At 35.6% G+C, this 22,140-nt stretch overlaps 7 protein-coding genes and 1 non-coding gene across 9 annotated transcripts; all 8 read left to right on the top strand.

Moving 5' to 3' along the window:
• Positions 1-143: 143 nt before the first annotated feature.
• tag-266 (Golgin subfamily A member 7/ERF4 domain-containing protein) lies at positions 144-1,842 on the top strand (the record flags this gene model as incomplete). Of its 2 annotated transcripts, NM_064826.7 has the most annotated exons (3): positions 144-317; positions 382-592; positions 1,043-1,842. In NM_064826.7, the coding sequence occupies 3 exons, from the start codon at positions 160-162 to the stop codon at positions 1,211-1,213; spliced, it is 540 nt and encodes a 179-aa protein (NP_497227.1). The 2 variants fall into 2 exon arrangements, with proteins under 2 accessions (NP_497227.1, NP_001022804.1); NM_001027633.4 differs by lacking the exon at positions 1,043-1,842 and having other exon boundaries at positions 160-317; positions 382-637.
• Positions 1,843-1,950: 108 nt separating this feature from the next.
• On the top strand, positions 1,951-3,884 carry sbds-1 (Ribosome maturation protein SBDS). Its single transcript, NM_064825.8, has 4 exons — positions 1,951-2,094; positions 2,302-2,431; positions 2,600-2,671; positions 3,232-3,884. The coding sequence occupies exons 1-4, from the start codon at positions 1,961-1,963 to the stop codon at positions 3,655-3,657; spliced, it is 762 nt and encodes a 253-aa protein (NP_497226.2). The 5' UTR covers positions 1,951-1,960; the 3' UTR covers positions 3,658-3,884.
• Positions 3,885-4,202: 318 nt separating this feature from the next.
• eakr-4 (EAK-4 Related) lies at positions 4,203-5,477 on the top strand (the record flags this gene model as incomplete). Its single annotated transcript, NM_001306715.1, has 5 exons — positions 4,203-4,328; positions 4,677-4,775; positions 4,830-4,889; positions 4,950-5,072; positions 5,130-5,477. 5 exons carry the CDS (start codon positions 4,203-4,205, stop codon positions 5,475-5,477), a joined length of 756 nt encoding a protein of 251 aa, NP_001293644.1.
• A 266-nt stretch (positions 5,478-5,743) lies between these two features.
• Positions 5,744-8,351, top strand: fem-2 (Protein phosphatase fem-2). Its single transcript, NM_064823.10, has 5 exons — positions 5,744-5,836; positions 5,891-6,230; positions 6,642-6,838; positions 6,889-7,498; positions 7,798-8,351. The coding sequence occupies exons 1-5, from the start codon at positions 5,798-5,800 to the stop codon at positions 7,959-7,961; spliced, it is 1,350 nt and encodes a 449-aa protein (NP_497224.1). The 5' UTR covers positions 5,744-5,797; the 3' UTR covers positions 7,962-8,351.
• A 497-nt stretch (positions 8,352-8,848) lies between these two features.
• Positions 8,849-12,703, top strand: T19C3.6 (uncharacterized protein). Its single transcript, NM_064822.3, has 3 exons — positions 8,849-9,511; positions 9,818-9,982; positions 11,884-12,703. The coding sequence occupies exons 1-3, from the start codon at positions 9,383-9,385 to the stop codon at positions 12,193-12,195; spliced, it is 606 nt and encodes a 201-aa protein (NP_497223.2). The 5' UTR covers positions 8,849-9,382; the 3' UTR covers positions 12,196-12,703.
• T19C3.5 (LBP/BPI/CETP family protein) lies at positions 12,432-15,792 on the top strand. Its single transcript, NM_001381695.1, has 9 exons — positions 12,432-12,754; positions 13,005-13,123; positions 13,203-13,305; positions 13,355-13,491; positions 13,594-13,809; positions 13,904-13,986; positions 14,426-14,763; positions 15,230-15,369; positions 15,506-15,792. The coding sequence occupies exons 1-9, from the start codon at positions 12,593-12,595 to the stop codon at positions 15,678-15,680; spliced, it is 1,473 nt and encodes a 490-aa protein (NP_001368028.1). The 5' UTR covers positions 12,432-12,592; the 3' UTR covers positions 15,681-15,792.
• Positions 15,793-16,454: 662 nt separating this feature from the next.
• T19C3.11 lies at positions 16,455-16,560 on the top strand. Its single transcript, NR_101781.1, has one exon. It is a non-coding gene; the product is annotated as an Unclassified non-coding RNA T19C3.11 (non-coding RNA).
• A 3,555-nt stretch (positions 16,561-20,115) lies between these two features.
• T19C3.4 (HVA22/TB2/DP1 family protein) lies at positions 20,116-22,124 on the top strand. Its single transcript, NM_064820.4, has 5 exons — positions 20,116-20,229; positions 20,672-20,869; positions 20,919-20,999; positions 21,204-21,301; positions 21,350-22,124. The coding sequence occupies exons 1-5, from the start codon at positions 20,158-20,160 to the stop codon at positions 21,588-21,590; spliced, it is 690 nt and encodes a 229-aa protein (NP_497221.1). The 5' UTR covers positions 20,116-20,157; the 3' UTR covers positions 21,591-22,124.
• The last annotated feature ends 16 nt before the right edge of the window (positions 22,125-22,140 follow it).

The raw sequence follows: 22,140 nt of genomic DNA, 5'->3' as shown, positions 1-22,140 counted from the left end.
TTTCTCTATTTTCCAGACGGCTCACTGTTAATTTTCCGGCATTTTTCTCATTTTTTATGAATTTTCTAAAACATTTTCAACTTCAGCCGCTTCCTCACATCAAAATTAACACCAAACCCCTAAAATATCCTACATTTTTCCAGAGAAAATTCATAAAAAATGTCACATGGCTCACCAGCCCCATCGGCGTCGGTTTCCAGTGACGGCGAAGAGCCAGAAATAGACGTGATGCCGAGTAGTGACGAGGAATCCGAGCCAATATACATTCCAAAGGAGAAGGAACCCGTCGTGATTCGTGGAGTTGGAAATATCACAGTGTAGGTGGTTTTTAAGAGAAAAAAAGCTATATTTATCAAAAAAAATCATCGAATTTTCCTTCAGATTTGGCATGAATTCCCGTTTCAACACGGAATATCCGCCCGAACTAACCGGATATATTGCTCCAGAAGAACTCTCGGCGACACTGTCTCGCGTAAATTCTGTGCTCAAACGCCACGTACAAACGTCATCGCGCTGGCTTTTATGTGGATTAGCGTTTTGCTGTTGCTCAATTGGATGCTCAATGTGGCCGGTGTTATGTCTGAATCGGAGGGTAAGAATTCGAAAAATTAGGCGAGATAATTCGGCTCCGTGTTGATTTACGAGGATTTTTTCGCCGATTTTCCAATAAAATTCATCTGAAAAGTGGTTTGAGACACTTTGAATGGGTCTGCTTAATATTTAGCAGACCCATAGTTGGTCTGCTAAATATTTAGCAGACCCACAGTTGGTCTGCTAAATATTTAGCAGGCAATGGCAGTTATGAACTGTTTAGTTTGAAATGTTTGAAACACTTTGATTTAAGGTAAGAAAACCAACTGAAAACCACTAAAAATGTGGAAAGAAACCGCCAGAAACTCGAAAAATCTAGAAAAATTGTGCCGTGAAAAGCCTGTAATTTTTTTTTTTAACCAAAAGAACTGAAAAAATCTAGATAAAATCCCCGTAAATCGACACAGCCCAGTTTTCAGTTAAATTTTCTCTTAAATTCCCCAATTTTCAGACCGTCTTAGCGCTGGAAAAATGTCTGGACCACGAGAATGTTAGCCTTTATCACAAATTGGGCCTCCACTGGTCCCTGGCTCGGCGCCCAACGGAGCCCTCAGACCGCCTGACCGAATATGTGCTCGAATTGAAAACTTTGCCTAAACCCGCCTTAAATCTTCCCGATTAGTCCCCATCCGGAAATTGCGAAATTTTGCACATTTTTCGAAAAATTTCGCATTTTCGCCCACTGTTTCCAAACAAATTTGTACTTTTTTTGTTCTTCCATTTGACCTGATTTTTCCGTATTTCTGTCTATTTTTGTATATATTTCCCGATTGTCATCACCACCACCACTTCCCCCAATGCTTTATTCAGGGTTTTTAGTTTTTTTTTTTTTCAAATCGAATCTAGTCTACCAGGCTTAAATGACTGAAAATTGGCTTGAAAATTATTCGGAAAATATCAAATATACTGAAATTCTTTAAAATTTTGAAAAATATATCTACTTTTCCGAAAAAAAACATGAAAATTCTCATTTCTGAAACTAATGTGAGCTTTTTCGAATTTTTTTGAATCTCAGAAAATTTGAATTTTATCGAAAATTTTCCAATTATTCTTATATACCGAATTTTCAGTCATTTAGACCCAATTTTAACTAAATTCGAATCCGATTTTTCGTTTTTTCGACGCTACGACCCCGAAAAACACCCATTCTTCTCACCTCAACGACTGGTTTTATCTCTTTTTTATTTGATTTATCGACTTTAAAGTTTAAAAAAATTCAGATTCTCCGTTAAAATGAAAATTTAGATTAAAATTTTTTTTCGACATTTGAAAAAAAAGTAGTTTCAAATCTATTTTTATATCTCAAAATGGTCTCTTTTGTTTTAAAATTAAAAATGCCAAAATCTCTTAAAATTTCAGCCGAAAAAAAATGTCAAAAAATATCAAAACGCCGACAAATCAGAAAGTTCTGACCAATGTGGCAGTGGTTCGAATGAAGAAAACCGGAAAACGATTTGAAATCGCTTGTTACAAGAATAAAGTTGTTAATTGGAGAAATAAGAGGTAAAATATATATTAATTTTTAAAAAAATCATATAGAAATCTGAAAATTTTAATTCTCAAACCATTTTCTCAGTGATAAATAAAAAAACAGTTGTTTCTAAATTAACCTTTTGAATAATTTTGTTCAAATATTATTTTTTGGAATTAATATTTACCATATCAAAAATCAATTTAAACAATTTCCCAAAAATCTAAAAAAATTTTCAGCGAAAAAGACATTGACGAGGTGCTCCAAACCCATACAGTCTTCTCAAATGTCTCAAAAGGACAACTTTCCAAGAAAGAGGAGCTTATCGCCGCTTTTGGAATCGAGGATCAGTTGGAAATTTGTAAAATTGTAAGGAAAACTTGGATTTTCTGGAAAAAAAGAAATTTTAAAGTTTTTTTTTCAGATTAAAAAACATTTTGGCCTAAAATTTGGTGTAATTAGTGTTATTTGTCATCTAAAAAGTTGAATAAATTTATTCAAAATAGGTAGAAAAAGACAATATTTCCTAAATTTCAGATTCTCGACAAAGGAGACTTGCAAGTGTCGGAAAAAGAGCGTCAGGCGGCTTCAGATCAATCGCTGAAAGAGGTACAACTTGCCACGTAGCAAAAAATGAAAAAATTTTAGATTCCAGGCTAAAAACCTGTTTTTTTCTTTAAATTTTTAAAAAATTAGGTAGTTTTTTTCTCCTGAAAAATGTAAATTTTCCTCCAAAAAAAATCCTGAAAAATCTCAATTTTTCTTCAAAAAAAATCCTGAAAAATCTCAATTTTCGTCAAAAAAATTCCTGAAAAATGTAATTTTTCATCCAAAAAATTCCTGAAAAATCTCAATTTTCCTTCAAAAAAAATTCCTGATAAATCTTAATTTTCCTCCAAAAAAAAAATCCTTTAAAAATCTCAATTTTTATATAAAAAAATTCTTGAAAAATGTGAATTTTCATCCAAAAAAATTCCTGAAAAATCTCAATTTTCCTCTAAAAAATTCCTAAAAAATTCCTAAAAAATTTCAATTTTCCTCCAAAAAAATTCCTGAAAAATCCCAATTTTTTCTAAAAATTCCTAAAAAATCTTAATTTTCTCCCAAACAAGTTCCTGAAAATTTTTAATTTTTCTTCAAAAAAATCCTGAAAAATCTCAATTTTCCAGGTATCCCAGCTGATTGCCTCAATGGTCGTAAATCCTGAAACGAAGCGTCCAGTTCCACCGTCAGTAATCGATAAAGCTCTACAAGAAATGCACTTTTCCCTGAAACCGAATCGTTCCTCAAAGCAGCAGGCTCTCGACGCAATTCCAAAACTTCGTGAAACTCTGAAAATCGAACGAGCCAAGATGAAGATCCGTGTGGCGATTCCGACAAAAGAAGCGAAATCCGTGCACACGAAGCTTAAAACCCTATTCAGTGACGTGGAAGTTGACGATTGGCAGGATGGAAGCCTCGAGATGGTTGGGCTCATTGAGCCCGGATCGTTCAGAGCTTTGGACGATTTGGTCCGAAATGAGACGAAGGGACACGGAAGATTGGAGATTCTCAGCTTGAAGGATGTCGTCGAAGGAGAATTGCAGATTTCTTAAATTTCATGTTAAAAATTTTATTTTTTTGTTGCTTTTTTGCTCTTTTGCACTCAAAATGTGCAGACATTTTTGAGTGTTTTTCTTTTTTTCCCCTCCACACACCCGAGAATTCTTTTTGGATCTCAAATTGTTATCATCAACGTTCCCATGTTTTTTCCCAGTTACCAAAAACTTTTTGTGTCAGGTTTTCAGAAATCATTATTGCTTTTAAATGAAAAGTGTTAATCTTACAAATTTTTGAGAAAAACAATTTGGAAAAAAACCCCAGGAACATGATTTGAAGGCTAGAAAACTAATTCTCTAAGTTTCCCCGGCTCGAAAAAAATTCGTTCAATATTTATTTTCCATCACTTTGCATAATTTACAGTACTCACCAGGCCAGCGAAATTCATGAAATTGTACAATTTTCTTGTTGTTTTTCCAACAAAATTTAAAAATAACCCGGACTAGTCGAAAACAAGGCAGTCGTGGGGTACTGTAAATTAGGCGGCCTACCAAGTTGAGCCTTCGCCAAGTAATCCTCTATTTCCCTGTCACAACCGATAATGGGGCAATGTCTTGGAACCCTGTGCACTGTAGATTCAGCTACAGATAATATTTCCAGCGTCTATCAGCTGGCAGGCCCAGTTGCGGTGAAAGAGAGCCCACGTATTGCTGAACGGGACCCAAAGGTAATATTTTTCGTTTTTTTTTCAGAGTCTTATGTTTTCAATCTTTTTTGCTGAGAAACCTTCGAAAAAAAAAACAAATCTAAGCTTAAGTCTAAACCTAAGCCTATGCCTGGAGACACAAGCCTAAGCCTACGCATAAGCCTAGGCCTAAACCTAAGCCTACACCTAAGCTTAAGCCTAAAGGTTAGCCTAAGACTAAGCTCACACCTAAGCCTAAGACTCAGCCAAAGCCTAAGACTCAGCCTAGGCCTCAGCCAAAGCCTACGCCTAAGTCTATGCCAATTTCTAAGTCTATGCCTTTGACAATACCTAAACGTATGCCTATACCTAAGCTCAAGAAATTTTCAGGTCAAAATCTCTGTGAATCCCGAGGAGGAAAATGTTGAACGCCCCTGTGTACTTTACTCGAAAAGTAACGAGATTATCAAAAAACCGGATATTTTTGAGGTGAGAATATTCTTAATCACGGGCACGGATTTTCTCAAATTTATAAATTTTTAGGAAATCTACAAGCGCACACCGATCACCCTCTCGAATAACGGTAGAATTGACGTTGCCGAGGTTTTTTAAACATATTTTTTTCAAAATTACATTTATCAAGAACTGAATTAATGAATTCAGCTTCCCGCCGGACAACGAGTCATTGAAGTAGAGAACAACGAGGTTCGCGACAAGTATAAAAAAACGTTGTACGAGATTCGGAGAAAATGCAGGGAACTTCAGAATTTGGGTGCTGAGGATGAGGTAGGCGGCCTTCAATGGCGTTTGAGTTAACTCAAGAAAAATCTGCGATTTTTCCAGGAAACCGGTGAAATCATCGATACTCTTCTTATTCTTTACAAGGACTTCTTCTTACTAACCACGTGGAAAATCGATAAGTACGCCCAGTTGAGAAAAAATGCCGCAGTTCAAGCTTACAACTCGCTACCCAAGCTTAGAGCCGACCCCGCTGAATTCCGATGCCACGTGGAGTTTCAGTATCGCGTGGCAAATGAGCTATGGGAGCATTTCAAGGAGACATATATCCACAAATATGAAGCATGTAATTGGGCGGAGAGGGCGAAAGTGAAGGAATGGGATCTTTTGGACAGCCAAGTACAGACGCCGAATGTGGAGTGGGATTATCTTGGCGCGCATGGATATATATGAATAATTGATTTTTATTTTAAATTTTTGATCCATTTTTGATTTGATAAAAATGTTATTAATACAATACAATGCGAATTAAATTAATATTTCGCGCGAGAAACGCGCCAACGCACCGAAAGTGCGCAAACGAGAAGCTTTGCGCGTTTCTGGTGCAGAAAATTCTGCATTATTTTTTTGTTGATTTTTCCTCATTTTGTGTTGAAATCCATTGTTTTTTCTCGGTTTTTCTCTGATTTTTATGTTAAAAACAATTATTGAAATGTCAGATCAACCCAGCTGTCCCACCGAAGCCGGTAGTGGTTTTAAAACTGGAAAAATACATGGAAAAAGTAAACGAGGAGCGGGATGCGGTTTTCGAGGTAGAAAACGGGATTTTATATATTTAATGCTAGTTAGAAAAATGTATATTCCAGGATCACATCGGCGATCGCCGTCGAAGTGTCCGGTCACTTCTGGAGGAGGCATTTGCAGATGAAATGGAGAAAACTAGCTATGACGTCGAGGTTGCCGACACTCCACAACCGCATATTCCAATACGTTTCCGTCATCCACCAATCGCCGGACCAGTTCATGATGTTTTCGGAGACGCGATTCACGACATTTTCCAGAAAATGATGAAAAGAGGCCAGGCGGTCGACTTTTGTCACTGGGTGTCTCACTTGATCGCCACAGAAATTGACGAGAAATTCAGTGAAGTTGCGTTCAGAGATGTTCAGTATAATCCTGATATTTATGTTACCGATAGTACCACAGGTAATTATTAAATGTGCAAAATCTGCTATTAATTTAGCAGACCAAGCATGGGCCTGCTAAATATTCAGCAGGCCTATCCCCATTGGTCTGCTAAATATTTAGCATACCTAACTTGGGTCTGCTAAATATTTAGCAGACCCATCCCCATTGGTCTGCTAATTATTTAGCAGACCAACTATGGGTCTGCTAATTATTTAGCAGACCACCTATGGGTCTGCTAAATATTTAGCATACCTACCATGAGTCTGCTAAATATTTAGCAGACCTATCCTCATTGGTCTGCTAAATATTTTTAGCTGGCCATTCCCCATTGATCTGCTAATTTTTGCAAAAATAAAACTTGTTAAATAGAATTTTTAAAAAATCTTCAAAAACTCAACACTTCTGTTCATCAATACAACTTATTTTCAGAAGCCAAAAAGCTATTCAACGACAAAATTTGGCCGGCGATCGACAAGATTCTCCAGCAAAACGCCGAAACGTGCCCGATTCTGTCTGAAAAGTGGTCTGGAATCCACGTGTCGGGCGATCAACTGAAAGGGCAACGTCACAAGCAAGAAGATCGGTTTTTGGCGTATCCTAATGGGCAATATATGGATCGTGGAGAGGTTTAGGAGGATTTTAGGCCTGGAAAATTACTGAAAAATGAAATTTTTAGGATCCAATTTCGGTGTTAGCGGTGTTCGATGGTCACGGTGGTCACGAGTGCTCTCAGTACGCAGCCGGGCACCTTTGGGAGACATGGTTGGAGGTTCGAAAATCGCGAGATCCTTCAGATAGCCTCGAAGATCAGCTTCGCAAGTCGCTGGAGCTTCTCGACGAACGAATGACTGTCAGAAGTGTGAAAGAGTGTTGGAAGGGTGGAAGTACAGCTGTCTGCTGTGCAATCGACATGGATCAGAAGCTTATGGCGCTGGCGTGGCTCGGTGACTCACCCGGATACGTCATGTCGAACATTGAATTCCGTCAGTTGACACGTGGACACTCGCCATCCGATGAACGGGAAGCTCGGCGTGTTGAGGAAGCTGGCGGCCAGCTTTTTGTGATTGGAGGCGAATTGCGGGTGAACGGAGTTCTAAATCTCACCCGAGCACTCGGAGATGTTCCTGGACGGCCGATGATCTCTAATGAACCGGAAACGTGTCAGGTGCCTATTGAAAGCTCGGATTATCTGGTGCTCCTGGCTTGTGATGGAATTTCTGATGTTTTCAACGAGCGTGACCTGTACCAGTTGGTGGAGGCATTTGCGAATGATTATCCTGTTGAAGGTTAATAAAAATTCTTGGAGAAAAACTAAATTTCCAAAGCCAAAAACTATTTTTTCGTTTTTTTTTTCTGAAAAAAAATCAGAAGATTGGCTATTTTTCGGGGGTTTTCAAAAAAAAAAGTAAAGATTTTCGAATTATTGTATTTTTAAAAAAGAAAATCGGGTAATTTACTAAAATTTGAAAAAATCAATTTTTAAAAAAACCATTCAAAATTATTTTTAAGGTAAAAAACATTAGCCGACGTTACTTTATTTTTTAATGTAGAAAATTCTTTAAAAATCGAAAAAAAATTTTTTCAGACTACGCGGAGCTCTCCCGTTTCATCTGTACAAAAGCGATTGAGGCTGGAAGTGCCGACAACGTGTCTGTTGTGATTGGCTTTTTGCGTCCACCGCAGGATGTGTGGAAGCTTATGAAACATGAATCAGACGATGAAGATTCCGATGTCACTGATGAGGAATAACTGCTTTTCGGTGGAAATTTTGCCTGAAAATTGGGAAAATTCTTGCTAAACTTCGGTTGATTTTCTCAAATTTTTGTCGTTTTTTTTCCTAATTTTCGGTCGATTTTATCAAATTTTCCCCTGTTTTCCTGTGTCTATTTGTTTTTTGGGTATTCCAATTTTCTCTCTCCTATTCACCATATCGTCGTCATTTCTCCCCGTTATCTAGCAGCTTTCCGTGACCCACACACATATTTTGTTCTCGGTGTTCCTGTAGCATTTCACATTTACATACGTTTCCAACCAGTTGGCATCCCACCAAAAATCCGAGTACTTTCCTTCTCCTCCTCCACTTGAACATATATTTGATTTGAATTTATTTTATGATATAAATTGTATAATGACGTGGAATTACTGGGATATTGAGTAGCTGAATAGGTTTTTGAGACACTTTTTGAACACTGAATTTTCATAAATGACTGTAAACTTTTCAACTCGTGAAAAATGTAAAAAATCGGAGTATACCAGTCATTTTCAGTAGAAAATCTCCTTTTCAATTGAAAATCCGGGATTTTTCGAAAGAAAAGCTCGAAAACACCGCGAAAAAATGATTAAAAAAGTCATATTTTCAAGAGGGAATTTCAAATTTCCCGCTTACAGCAAATGCGCTCTATTAACAAAGAAAGCAGAATTTAGCTGAAACACGGCCCGGCAAAGGGTACATCAGTGTAAACGCGCTCTACTGATAATTGCAGTTTAGCCAGGTTTGGGCGCGTTTTAAGGAAAAAAGATTTGGTCCAAAAAATTTTGAATTTAATTTTTTTTTATGGTGGAATTTTACAAAATTTGATTTTTTTTAAATTTTCGATACGAAATTCTAATTTAGCGTCATTGGTGATTTTACAAATTTTCAGCATTTTGTCGTCAAATTTGGTGTTGCCACAGTACTTACATACTTTTGGAGCTACAGTAACCCAATGTTCACCGACATGTGGCGCCAGACTGTCCCATCGCTCTACTGCGCCAGAAAAGCGTGAAAATATTTTTTGAAATTTTGTGACGTCACAGAGCATTTCGAATAATTGTTTTTGCAGTTTAAGCCTCGATTTTCGCCGTTTTTTGCGTCGAATAACTTTAATTTATAAAAATGATATATTAAAATGAACTTACTATTAGGAAGATATACATATAACCCTTTAAAAATCTGAATTATTATTAAATTGTTCCCTTTTTTTTCTATTCATCACAATTTCTAGTCATGTAGACAATAACAATTAGAAGATGCACAAAAACGGCATATTTATAATTTTTCACCCAATTTTGTACAGTATCCAAATTCATATACGACACCCCCTGCCAAATTCTGAGAAAAACAATTAGAGGCGCATATAAAATTTGGTCGACTTCACTTTTTTTTTCTCATTTTCACTCGATTTTCTGCGATGGGATTGGTTACAAGTATTCTGGGACGGCGAGAGTATCGTTTGCTCCAAAATTCGGTTACCAAGAAGCATTTGTGCAAATTTATGGGTGTAGAGTTCGACTACAATGACTTGGATGAGATTACCGAGGTGAGATGATTTTTTATGATTTTAATGCTATGCCTACACCAAGCCTACCACACATGGTGCCAGGCTGTCCCATTACGGTTTGATCTACAAAAAATGCGGGAATTTTTCGCCCAGAAAAATGTGACGTCAGCACGTTCCTGACCATGCGAAATCATTTTAGAACTCTGCGTCTCAACTCCCGCATTTTTGTAGATCTGCGTAGATCAAACCGAAATGGGACTCTGACAACGCCCTCCTTCATCAGTTAAGTGTCGAATTAAAAGAAAAAAATAGTTTTTTGTCTTCGAATTTTTTGTAGCTTTCCAGATCCGTGTTGGGGAGAATATATTCGACACGTTCGAATCCTACGCAAGATTCGCCATGAAAGACACTATGAAAAGTATATTCGCTGAATGCAAGGCTATGAAAACATGTTTGGCTAGAATTGAGAGGGAGAAGCAGACCGAAGCCTCAATGAATCACAAGATACGGGTTAGTTGGAATGTAATATTGATTTTTTAAAGGTTTTTGTTTAGAAATTCTGCCAAGCAGCCTCTAATAAATGCCGAGTGTACAGACTCCGCCCCTTTTTCGCGTTTTTTCGCGTTTTTTTTGGCTTGCGAAAAAATGTCACACTACGTTTTCATTAATAACTCCAGAGCCGTTTGACTGAATTTTATAATATTTGACAGCTTACTAGAAATATTTTGCCCCACGGTGGAGCAAAAAACTGCACAAAGTTTGGAGCAAAACTGAGCTCAGGGCGGCTTTCCCCAGTTTGAAAAAAATTTTTGTTGTTCTTTTTACCCCCAAAAAACCATGTTTTAATTGAATTAAAATTCGGGTTTTGCTCGGTTTTGTTCCAAATTTATGTGCAAGATACTACTCAGAGAGGTGGATTTTTTGAAAAAAAGTTTGAGATTATAAGTGCAAATGGAAAAAAGTTGTGATAAAACAAATGGCCAAAAAATGACATTTTGCCAAAAAAAAATTTTTTTCCGAAAAAGTAGTTTTTCGTCTTTATCTCAAGTTCTACTTCATCTTTTTTGATATTTTTTTTGTTTACCCCACGTACAAAAGTACGCTGAACACGATTTTTAACTCAGAATTGGAAAAAGTTCTATGAGTCGGCCGAGCAAGACGAATAAGTGCCAAATTTTGCACACTTTGCCATTTTTGCGAATCTACTTTTTCAATCATAACTCGGTCAGTTTTCAATTTTTCTTAGTTTTCTAAAAAATGACGTGTAGGTCTCATCAAGACGCATCGAGACATATAAAATTTGTAAAAAGTTCAGTGGGAAAATTTTTCAAGAAAAAAATAATTCAAAAATTTAGTACTGGGGGGAGTGGTTTCCTGGGTCTCCTGAACATTTTTTCCACTAAAGTTTTGCGGAATGTATTTTTGATTCATAGTTTTTGATTTTATTTAATGGAAGATGAAGTTTCGTCGCATTAGAAATACTCTGCCAAGAGATATTCATTTTATTAATTTTCAGGCCAAAACTTGTTTTTTTCTATACATCTGTCTGTGTACAAGATATAGCCCTCAACTGTACGTCTCCTTTTTGGGAAATCAATAATGAGTACAATGCTGTAATAAAATTTTCAAAAATTAGGTTTTCCGCTGACTTATCAGTGATAAACGGTTTTCGAACGTCTTTCCCCAAATAGTTATAATTGAAGAAAGCGGAATCGAAAGACGACTCCCTCCAGAAATTTACCTTCCTTACTTCCAGTTTGAGATTTCTCCCGCATGGCCGGGTGGTTAGTGCGTATGTCTGCGGATATTTTGGTAGTTGGTTCAATTCTACCAACTGACAAACTTTTTTGTTTTTTTTTGAGTATTCGGGATTCGAATATTATATAGAAATACTCGATTTTATACAAAATTTGGGTACGTCTCCCCCCATCTAAATCCTCCTCAAACTTCAATCAATCAAAACTCAGCTTTAACTGATTCATCGGGTGCGTCTGTTTTTGGTCAAACCGAACTCAAAAATCAAGAAGACTCCCTTGACCCACTGCAATTTGCACGAACCCTCTAACAGGTTCGAGGCGAAGTCGAGAGCCTACGCCCGGCAAGGGGACTCGCCTTACATCCCCTACAACTGTCGGGCCCGCAGGGCCCGCTAGTCAAACTTTTGTTGAAAATAAAACTGAATTGAAAATGCCTTTATTTTGTGGAAACTTGAAAATTATTTTCAAAATTTTCAAAAATGGGGAACATTCTAAAAATTCAACTTATCAAATTTGACCATTTAGAGTTTTCTGAAAATTTTAAATTTACAAAAAAATTTAAAAAATAAAATTTTTTTGGAAACAGTTTCTGAAACTCCAATTTTAAAATTTTCGCAAAATTCGAGAAATCTAAAAATAATCCAAAAATTCCAGCAATGCTACATCACGCTCCGCAGACTCTGCCAGCTCTACTACAAATTCTATCAAGACCTCGAGAAGCTGAAAATTCCCGAACACGCGTGGAATGTGCCACTCGTCAAAAAAGCGGAAAAGTCTATTGTGGTCCTGGACCATGCAATTTATAAGTTCAAAGCAAAGGGAAATCTGGATGTGAAAAAGTTCAGAGAAGAAGTTTCACATCAATATAATATTATTGAGGAGGTCCTAAAGCAGTTCAAGTCTATGGATGAAGGGGAATACGTGGAAATGCGTATGAAGGAAGAGATGAAGACGGAGGAAGCTTAAATTTGGGTTTGATTCCCAAAAAGAGCGTTTTTCTATGTCCATTTTGGTCTAAATTAATTCTTAATCTAATCCAAAGTACATGATATCATAAAACTAGAAAAATGCAAAACCAGCAATTATCTATGTCGATTTCCGACAATTTTTGAAAATTTTGGCTATCTTTCATTTTCAGACAATCAAAATCTTATCTCCTTTTTCAATCTTACCCCCTTCACGTGTCCCCCCACTTCCCCTATACCCTATTGTAACACCTTGTGTACCAATTAACATCTCTAAAAAATCCCGATCGATATTTTTGTATCGTCTGTTATTTCCAGAAATTCAATATCTTGGTCATCTGACACCCATTTATAAACTATCATTCCACTCATTTTTCATTGAAATACTCTATTTTTTAATGGAAAAATCAGTTTCTGGCCCGAACATTTTTAATATGAAGCTTCTGTTGTTACTATTAATTCTTACTATATCATTCTGCTATGCATTTAATAATGAAACGTTGAAAGTTCGGTTGAATGTACCATTTTTCAAGTTTTTCAGTAAGAATGGACATCATGTGGTGAGTTTTTTTTTCAGATGTGACTTGAATTTGGCACCGAAATTTTTTAATTTGTAGATTTTTACTATTTTTTTTAATTGTAAATTTTTCTCAAATTTGAAATTTTGACATTCCGATAAAATGTAGAAAATACTAGCCTCCCAGTAACAATTTCAAACTTAAATTTCCCGCCGAAAACTCAGAATATTTGAAATTTTCATTTCCAGTAGCAATTTGGAATTAAAAAAAACTTAGTTTTACGCATATTCAGGTCGACGAAGAGATTCCAAAAATCACAATCCCCGAAATCAGACTTCCATTTTCCTCGAGTATCGGTCATGGAGTTGTGAGAACGGATGACTTGAAAATTGAAAAGTTCAGCTCCCCGAAGTAAGTATAACTGAACTTGAATTTGAATTTGAATTATAAAAATTGAAAATAAATTTATAAATTTTCAAACTAATTCCAGAATTGACTTTAAGTTGTCCAAAACCGGCATTAACTGGTGGACCACTGGCGGGGCTATCAAACTATCAGGCAGGTGGCACGCGAAGTTCACGGAGGTTATTACGGTAGGTCCTACATTAAATTAATTTTTCTGGAGGCTGAAAAAGTATTTAGATTCGAGATAAAGGATGGTTGAATGCCTACGCAACCGGGATCCAAATGAACATTTCCGCAGCCGCCTATCAGCTCGACGGGCAGCCTCAAGTCAAAATTGGTGATTGTACAGTGCAGATACAAAAGTTGGATGTGGAGTAAGTGCGACCTACGCCTACCTCGTGCCTACCTGCCTTGGCTCAGCGCAGCAAAGCCTAAATCTTCAGAGAATCGTTGCAGAGATTAAAAAAAAATTACAGAATTGGTGGAAGTGTCCTCTCATGGCTGGTCAATCTGTTCGAGACCCCATTTTCCAAACTTGTGAAAAAAGTTATCAATGCCCAGGCTTGTTCAGCTGCTAAAGGAATTCTCATCGAAGAGGCCAATCGCTTTCTGCATTCTTTGCCAAGCCACGTGGATGTTGGCGCGAATTTCTACGTGGATTATTTTTTGACCCAAAACCCGCACGCGACGAGGTAAAAGTTTAAGAAGTTTAAACATTTTCTAAAACTTTTGAATGTTCTCTAACTAGAGTATTTTCCTGCAAAATGTTCCTAAAACTATTTTCAGCGAGTTTACGGAATTCGATCTGGCTGCTGATATTGTTTATGGGAAGAGTCTTTGTCATCCAATCAACATTGGTAATTGGACCGGTATGATTTTTGAATTCCCAAATGTTTGATTTTTAAGTTCTAAGGGATCGCTAGGCTAGGGCTTCCATATGGACGCCGGTCTCAGGCCAGTGAGGTGCCTCGGACCACACCACCACCAACGCCGCAATGTATCCACTTGTATAGTGTGGCGGCGCGGAGCCTCGACCGCGTCGGTCGCTTCTCTCATGGAAGTCCTAGCTAGCACAGAACAGAATTGCGTGCAGGAACAGCATTGGATAAATATTATGTGAATAATTTAAAAAAAACTGCGGGAAATCCGAATTACAAAGTTTCACAAAAGTCTTAAATCGAAATAAAAATTTGAACTATTCACAATTTTTAGCTGGAAACTTAAATTTAACTACCTTTTTACAAGCTTTTAGTTCTCATTTTTATAAATTTTAAGCTTTACTAGCCCTTAATATTCTCTATTCCTCAGACGCCAGCTCTACACCGGGAATGCTAACCTCCTGGATCTCCGTCTCTATCCCCAATTGCCTTATACACTCCGCTCATCAAAACCAACTAGTGAAGTTGTTGGTTTCCAAGGATATTCCCGTCGTTGAGCCATATCTCCGAACTTCTTGTGGTTTCTTGGGGCTTTGTATTGGAAAATTCTTCAAAAAGCTGAGAAACGAGTACCCGAACAATCACGTGGATTTGTTCTTTCACACCTACAGTACACCATATTTCGTGATGAGTGAGAAGGAGGGAGTCATGTTGAATATGAGTCTGGCGGTGGATTTGTTCATTAATCCGTACGCTAAAACTAAACAGGTATACTCTAATTATTCGGAGAATTGGAAAAAAACCAGAATTCGAGAGGGGTCTATCATTTACTATATATAAAGCGCTTATTCCGTTTGTCCATAGTTTGTAGTCTATGTAGTCTTTGTAGTCTGCGAAGTTTTAGCTTCTGGAGGGATAGTGAGTTGGGGTTAGTGTAGGGATATAGTCGGGGTACTGTAGTGGTACAATGGTGGTACGGTAGGAGAACTGTATGATTACGGTAGTCTCAGAAAAATTGGTTTTCAGCTCCAGAAGTCGGGGGCCGCGCCGGAGGTGCGGTCCACGGCTGGTTTTGAAAATAAAAAAATTTTGAACCAGGCAAAAAATGTTAAATTTACTAAAAAATGATAATGTCAAAACTGTCTCAAGTTAGACTCCGCCCATATAGTGGCTATCCTCTCTTTCTAGCGCTATGATTTTCAATCGGTTCAAGACCAAATAAATCTTTCTTCAGAATATTCTGGCTCGTCTCGTTGTTGACACTTTCTCTACCGTTGAGCCCTTCCTGAACCACACCAGAATCCACGGGCGCCTTCAAAATTCCACCATCACGGCCAGAGTCGACTTCTCGAATATTGGTGATATTCCTAAAGCGTAAGTATTTATCTTAATTTTGGAAATATTTAAAAAAATTCAAAAGTAACCACAATCTCAAGTAAGTAAAATAATTATAACTATAACTGTAAATATATAACTACACCAGAATTGACTACTTCATCAATTTTTCCAGATTCCTGAGCGCCTTCTCCAGTATTCTGTCAATGACGGCCCGTGAAGCAGTCCGTTCAGTTCTTGGTGTAGGAATTCCGATTCCATCCTATGATAATGTCACTTTGGCAGACTCTTCAACGATTGAAGTCTTCGATCAGTTTCTCAGAGCAAACATTGATTTTGAGTATAAGTAATTTATTGTGATGATGTTATAAGTTACATTTTTGGAGTTGGGTTTTTTTGTAAATAATGGTGTTGATAAAATTGATTTTTTGTTTCAATTGGTGAAAGATTCGAAATTTGAAAAAATTAATATTATCAGCCAAAATTTGGAAAGAAAGCACGAAAAATCCAAAAAGTAATGAACATGCAATGCGAAAACACAAAAAAACAACCAATAATTGGGCGGAGCCTATTCTCGTAGGCCCAGCCCAAATCTTGGTTAAAAAAAAGGTTGTAAGTCACACATTGTTGTGTAATAAATTAAAAATTTTCAAATATCAATATATTTTTTGTATTAGGGGTCAAAAAAATTTATAAAAGCGAGCCAAAAGTAATTTCAAATTACGAATCTCTGTAAAACTCCTCTGTCTGACTGTAAAAAAAATTAGTAATTTTTTAAAAACAGATTAGTCTGATTATAAACCACTTTCTATATTATATCTTTTAAAAAAATCATTTCCTACACTTTCCGGTCACTTTTGCAGTTTCACAGGTGCCTCCCACCACAAGCTTGCTCATAAAAATATCCGTTCTTATCCTCCAGCTCCTCCAACTCCTACTTCTCCCTCCTCAAGATCTCATAATAATGCATAGAGAATCCTCGTGCTCTTCTTCTTGCCTATCCCTCATAAAGAGATACGCAGACACACCGACAACGGGCATATCTCCATCTGTCTGGCATCTCCTCAATTTGCTCGAACTCTCTGCGTCTCTCTCTCGTACTTCGTTGAACAATACGGCATGTCACACGCCCGCCGCCGGCATCGGGAAAACGACGACGCAGACGGGCGGTACTATTATAATAATGTTGCGAACATTTTATGAAACGATAAGGAACATTTTTGTTTGTTTTGTCACTTTTTATATTCTATGTAATCGTTTTTGTTTTAAATTTTTTTTTGTTATCATTTTCCATTCAATTTTGCACCAAAAAAACCATTTAAAAAAATTAATCGCTATATAAATATTGTTAGGGAAAAAGAAAATATAAAATTTGTATTAAAATTTTACGAAAATTCATGAGATTCTTATTAGGAATTTTTGAACTTCTCCGGAAAGTTTGTCAGGTTTAAGGCTCATAATTCCAGAGAAAGTCGCAAATTTTCGAAATGTTTGGAAATTTCTCATAGTAAATTTAAAAAATTATCATTTACACTGGAGTGCTTCTTGAACATTTTTCAAGTGAAAAAAATCTAGAAATTTTAAAATTGAAGTTTGAAGAAGTTACAATTTTATTCTAAAAGAAAGTTGAATTTCAAATTAAAACATAGAAAATTAAAAAAAAAAATATTTTGTGAACTTTCAGAAAATGCAGTTAAAAATTTACTTAAGACGGGTCTTAAAATTTGAAAAGATCTACAATTTGACAGAAACAGTAATTTTAAAATTTTAAATATTGGAAGGAAATTTGATTTAAAAATTATATACATTGTGAAGAAAAAAATTTAAATTTCTGAAATTTCTAAACTATGCAGAAATTCAAAGTTTGAACTTTAGGCTTGGAGGGAATTTAAAATTTGAATTTTTCGGACTTTTTGGAGGTAATTCAAATATCAAATAATTCTATATTTATCAATTTTCCCGAAATTCTCCTAAACCCAAAAAAAAAGTTCCAAATAGATAACAGAATACTTCAGCAGTAGTCAAAACACACACATTTTCTCCGCCATTTCCTCAATTTTTTCGTGCCCTTTTCACCATGTAAATATTGACTGATTTTGTTCGTTTCTCTGCACAGCAGCATTCCCCCAACTACTACCGGTTTTCCCTCTCATACTCTCCAAATTTTTCCCGCACTTTTTTGTCTGAACACATTTTTTTTCAGTTTTCCAAAGTCTTTCAATTTTATAACCCAAGTTTTTTTTTGAAATAGGCTTTTAAATTTTAAAAAAACCCAAAAATTAAAACTTCGACCGCTTATATGAATTCATGCATAGCAAGTTAAGTTCAATGAAAGTTGTTAAGCGGATGCGCCAATTATCGTTTTCCTCCTCTCCGATAGGCTTTAATTTCCCAATAGTAATTTTACACTGTGCAACGTACAATAGAGAAAAGGCATTATTCATTCGTTTCGAAATTTGTGTGACCTTTACGTTTTTATGATGTTTTATCAGTTTTAGTGAGATTGGTGCAAATAAAAATGTTTTCAATTTTCAAATTTTGATATGCTTCATTTTAGGATACTGAAAATTTTTGATAGAATCAGCAATTTTTAAACTCCACTTTCTAAGTGGCGCCCGCTTCGTGTCTCTACATCTCAGTTAGTTCTAGTATAAAATTCAATTATTAACGTTTATTTTAAAAAAAACATGGAAATCTCCAAAGTTCCAAAAACTCTTTTTCCAAAATTTCGACAAATTCCCCGACTCATCATAATAATCTCTTAAGACCTATATTAAACCGTTCCTATATATTCGTCATAGTCAATACGGATATAGGCATCTCTATTTGTTTTCCATGATGTTCCACCCGTTTGATCGAATTTCATCCTGATTTCGACACCGAAATTTGCTCGTTCGTTGTTTTTTAAATGATTTTCTGTTAAACATATTTGAAGTTTCAAATATTATCAATTGATATAAAATCCTTTTTTCAAATGTTCTATTATGAAAAAAAAATTTAATGTTCTATTATGAAAAATTTTAATTTTCGCACTAACTAGACGCCAAAAGCTGCTGGAAATGTTTCAAAATAAATTAAAATGTATGATTTTTAAACAATTGTGATGTTTAGAAAATTGAGAATTCAAAAAAAAAATGTTAGAAAAACTTATAAAACTCTTCCCATACACATGTTTAGTTTAAATTTATACATTTAATATATATTCAAAAAATTATACATTCAACTTTGCAAATTGAAAATCTTGCAAGTCGGCGAGAAAATGGAGAAATCGGTCGGTTTATCTCACTTATCACCTAATTCGAATCCCAAATTATTATCATTAAATGGAAGAAAGGATACACATCATATTCCAATATAACCCATTTCAATCCATTTTACCCCTTTTCAATCATCACTTTTCCCCTCTCTAACAACCTGTACTCTCTTACCATTTCTCCCCCTCTTCAGCAGTTAAGTTAAATCTTAGTCTCTCGTTCTCTCTATCTTTCTCACATTTCCGTCACTTTTCTTCTATTTAGATGTACTACTACACACTAACGCTGATACTGAGCAAAAATCTCCGGTTTTTGATTTTTCGTTATCTCTTGTTGGCCGGTGGAAAAAAAGAAAAAAATCACGGAAAATTTGAAGCTAGATCCACTTTTTGAGTTTTGTCCTAAAATTATTGATTTTTTAGGAGTTTTTCTAATTAACACAAATCTGAAAAATTCAAAGTGTATTTTGTTCTTATGAAAAAAAAATTTAAAAAATTGCCCCAATTTTTTAATTTGTGAAAATGTTCTCACAATGAAATTTAAATACCGTAAATACCGTATTTCCTCTATTAGTCTTGCACCCCTACGGACCAATCGAAAATTAGCCTTGCATGCAAAACTAACAGAGGAATACGGCGCTTTAAAGTTTTTTCTTCTGTTTTATCAAATTTGGCATTTTTCCTGCCTAAAAAACTTTGCGAATCACATTCAAAATAAATAATATAAGGCGAAACTTGATGAGCAATTTTAGATGTCAAACTCCGTCCAAAAAAAAATTTTGCCTTGCTACTTTCAAATTGTTGCCCTTGATAATTGAAGTTATGTATTACTGTATAATTTCCTTAAAACTGAGGAAATTCAGTATAAAACCTCACATAAAATGAGGCAGACGAATTTTTAAAAAATTTTTTTGTGAATTTTTTTTGTGAATTTTGGGATTTTGGTCAACAATTTCAGAAAACTGCTTGTTAATAAATTTTTGTAGAAAAATGGCAAAATGTTGATTTTTCATTTCAGAACTTTGTTGAAAAAAAAAGAAGTTTTTGCCTGGATTTTTCCGGTTTACTGTCAGAAATTGTCTGATTAACTCTCATATAGGAAATATGGGTGTCAAATTAAAAACAGTCTTGTGGAATTTTTTTTATTTTAAACATGAAAAGCGTTAAAAATTGAACATTTTTGAGTTTTTCAAAAACTCGCCACATTTTGTGCTGAACCTAAACCCTGAAGCACGTGCCAATAACAACTGATAGTCGGGCGAGTGGAAAGACTTTTAAGTGTGGTGACCTGAAATCATCACATGTTCGTTATATTTTTTCGTACTCTCTGATTTTTTCTCTCTAACCTCTCACTTACTCTTTCAAATGACCTTGAATAGGATTTTTTTTTCAGTTTTTATCGATTTTTCTTGGTTTGAAAATAGTCACTAATTGAATTACCGTTACAAATCTAATTCTTTGCAATTCCATTTTAATTCTCAATTCACTCATCTGTTTAAATTTGTAAATGATCAAAAATCCTTTTTTTACAGACTTGGCAGTAAAAAGGGCATTCGATCAGCCCATCCCCCAAAATGTCTGAAACATTATCTAGACTGTTGATAATCACAGCCGGAACACTGTATCCGGCGTATAGAAGTTATAAGGTAAGTGGGAAGAAGAGTGGGAAATTGACATAGACAATTGATCGCTTTTTCAAAAAACATTTATGACTGTAACTATAGTGGGACTAGTGAATAATAAAACATTGAAGAAGGAGGAAATATACATTGACAATTGCTCACCGGTGGTTTTTTTTTCTTCCGGAAATTATTTTGAGATAAATACTATTAGTAAACATTTTAGGGACCAATACTTTCCTATTGGCTATAATAAAAAATAGAAAAAATAAAGATCAGCGGAAATGGGAATTTGACAAAGACAGTTGCTCGTTGATTTTTTTATTGGTAGCTGCTCTTAAAAATTGATAACTTTAATGTACAACTATTTATTCGCAATACTTAAAACTCTTCATTTATTAAAAAAAAATTAAAGTAAAAGAATCTGACATAGACAAAAGCTGAATAACATCAATGTTTTGTTTTACAGGCAGTCCGAACAAAAGACACACGAGAGTACGTAAAATGGATGATGTATTGGATTGTATTTGCCATTTACTCATTTCTTGAAAACCTCCTGGATTTAGTCTTAGCCTTCTGGTTCCCGTTCTATTTCCAGTTGAAGATTGTCTTCATTTTTTGGCTGCTAAGTCCATGGACGAAAGGAGCATCTATTTTGTACAGAAAAGTGGGTTTTGATTCAATTAAAAAAATATATTAAAAGAAAAAAATTTCAGTGGGTCCACCCAACACTCAACAGACACGAGAAGGACATTGACGCGCTGCTGGAATCGGCAAAATCAGAATCGTATAATCAGGTAAATATTGCATTTTTTCTAAACTTAAGCATATATTTTTAAATTGATTTTCTTTATATGATCAAATTTATAAAATTTCACATATTTTTTAAAAATTTCACTCAACTTCTTTTGAAAAATTACACCAATAAAATTGTTTTTGTAATATTTTTGGAAATTTCTCGAGAATTCATCCAATTTCAAAAAATCAAATTTGGTTTTCAGTTAATGCGAATCGGAAGTAAAAGCCTGGTATATGCAAAGGATGTGGTGGCAGAAGCTGCAGTTCGGGGACAGCAGCAGTTAGTGAATCAGCTTCAAAGGTAAGGACCCACCAATTCCGGAAGCGTCAACTTTTCAAAAATTTCCAGATCCTACAGTGCTAACGATGTTGGCTCAGAACGTGAAGCTCTCACGAAAAACATTAACATTGTGAAAATCGAGGAGCTGGACGAGAACAGTGACACAGATCTCCAAAAATCGCCCCGCCCACGTCGTCGAGCTTCTTCGAGATCTCGTTCAAGATCAAGGACTATCGATAGTGGAGCTGATAGTGAATTTACAACTGCTGCTACAATTCCACGCAGATCCGCCAGGAAACCAATTCATTGAAAAGCAGCAACCGACATCTCCCAGGATTAGGGTATCCTACGCAAAATCAGCCAAACGAGTCGGGACATGGGTTACACTTTTTTTGAATTTTTATTTGTAATGGGATAATTGAAATATAATTTTGATAAAATTCCAAAAATGTTAAAATTTTTTGAAATTTCATCAAAATAAAAATATTTAAAAAAAAGACCCCATGTCCCATTTCCCCATCACATAATAGCTTAGAACTTCGCCCCTTTCTTGGAAAATCCGACCTAATCTACGTGTCACACATATATTGATTGGAATTTGCAATCAAGACGAGATAGATTTTCAAACGATTTTTCCAAGTAATTGTCTTATTATTTTTGTGCCTTCCAAATCTTCCAATCTTCCTCAAAACTTTCCCCCCTCTATCATTTCCTTTTTCAGTTCCTCAGTTTCTTTGAAATTTGTAAATATTTCCATTTTTTGCCAATTTTTTTTTCAATTTTTTGTATTTATGATCAAAATCCGCCAAATTCTCACAAGATACACTTAATAAATTTTCGGATGAAAACTTTACATGACA

This window comes from Caenorhabditis elegans, chromosome III, assembly GCF_000002985.6.
Source record: "Caenorhabditis elegans chromosome III".
In the NCBI taxonomy this organism is placed as follows: Eukaryota; Metazoa; Nematoda; class Chromadorea; order Rhabditida; family Rhabditidae; genus Caenorhabditis; species Caenorhabditis elegans.
The sequence above is the reverse complement of the archived record's forward strand: the minus strand, read 5'-3'. Positions and strand labels throughout refer to the sequence as shown.

What these genes read in the sequence shown, in the direction of transcription:
- sbds-1 (NM_064825.8), top strand. Translation starts at nt 1,961, where the DNA reads ATGTCAAAAAATATCAAAACGCCGACAAATCAGAAAGTTCTGACCAAT. An exon ending in AGTTGGAAATTTGTAAAATT is followed by an intron (nt 2,432 to 2,599) that starts GTAAGGAAAACT and finishes CCTAAATTTCAG; the next exon opens with ATTCTCGACAAAGGAGACTT. An exon ending in CAGATCAATCGCTGAAAGAG is followed by an intron (nt 2,672 to 3,231) that starts GTACAACTTGCC and finishes TCAATTTTCCAG; the next exon opens with GTATCCCAGCTGATTGCCTC.
- fem-2 (NM_064823.10), top strand. Translation starts at nt 5,798, where the DNA reads ATGGAAAAAGTAAACGAGGAGCGGGATGCGGTTTTCGAG. An exon ending in TGTTACCGATAGTACCACAG is followed by an intron (nt 6,231 to 6,641) that starts GTAATTATTAAA and finishes ACTTATTTTCAG; the next exon opens with AAGCCAAAAAGCTATTCAAC. An exon ending in GAATGATTATCCTGTTGAAG is followed by an intron (nt 7,499 to 7,797) that starts GTTAATAAAAAT and finishes AAATTTTTTCAG; the next exon opens with ACTACGCGGAGCTCTCCCGT.
- T19C3.6 (NM_064822.3), top strand. Translation starts at nt 9,383, where the DNA reads ATGGGATTGGTTACAAGTATTCTGGGACGGCGAGAGTATCGTTTGCTC. An exon ending in ACTTGGATGAGATTACCGAG is followed by an intron (nt 9,512 to 9,817) that starts GTGAGATGATTT and finishes GTAGCTTTCCAG; the next exon opens with ATCCGTGTTGGGGAGAATAT. An exon ending in CAATGAATCACAAGATACGG is followed by an intron (nt 9,983 to 11,883) that starts GTTAGTTGGAAT and finishes CAAAAATTCCAG; the next exon opens with CAATGCTACATCACGCTCCG.
- T19C3.5 (NM_001381695.1), top strand. Translation starts at nt 12,593, where the DNA reads ATGGAAAAATCAGTTTCTGGCCCGAACATTTTTAATATGAAGCTTCTG. An exon ending in CAAAACCCGCACGCGACGAG is followed by an intron (nt 13,810 to 13,903) that starts GTAAAAGTTTAA and finishes AACTATTTTCAG; the next exon opens with CGAGTTTACGGAATTCGATC. An exon ending in CAACATTGGTAATTGGACCG is followed by an intron (nt 13,987 to 14,425) that starts GTATGATTTTTG and finishes TCTATTCCTCAG; the next exon opens with ACGCCAGCTCTACACCGGGA.
- T19C3.4 (NM_064820.4), top strand. Translation starts at nt 20,158, where the DNA reads ATGTCTGAAACATTATCTAGACTGTTGATAATCACAGCCGGAACACTG. An exon ending in CGGCGTATAGAAGTTATAAG is followed by an intron (nt 20,230 to 20,671) that starts GTAAGTGGGAAG and finishes TTTGTTTTACAG; the next exon opens with GCAGTCCGAACAAAAGACAC. An exon ending in AATCAGAATCGTATAATCAG is followed by an intron (nt 21,000 to 21,203) that starts GTAAATATTGCA and finishes TTTGGTTTTCAG; the next exon opens with TTAATGCGAATCGGAAGTAA.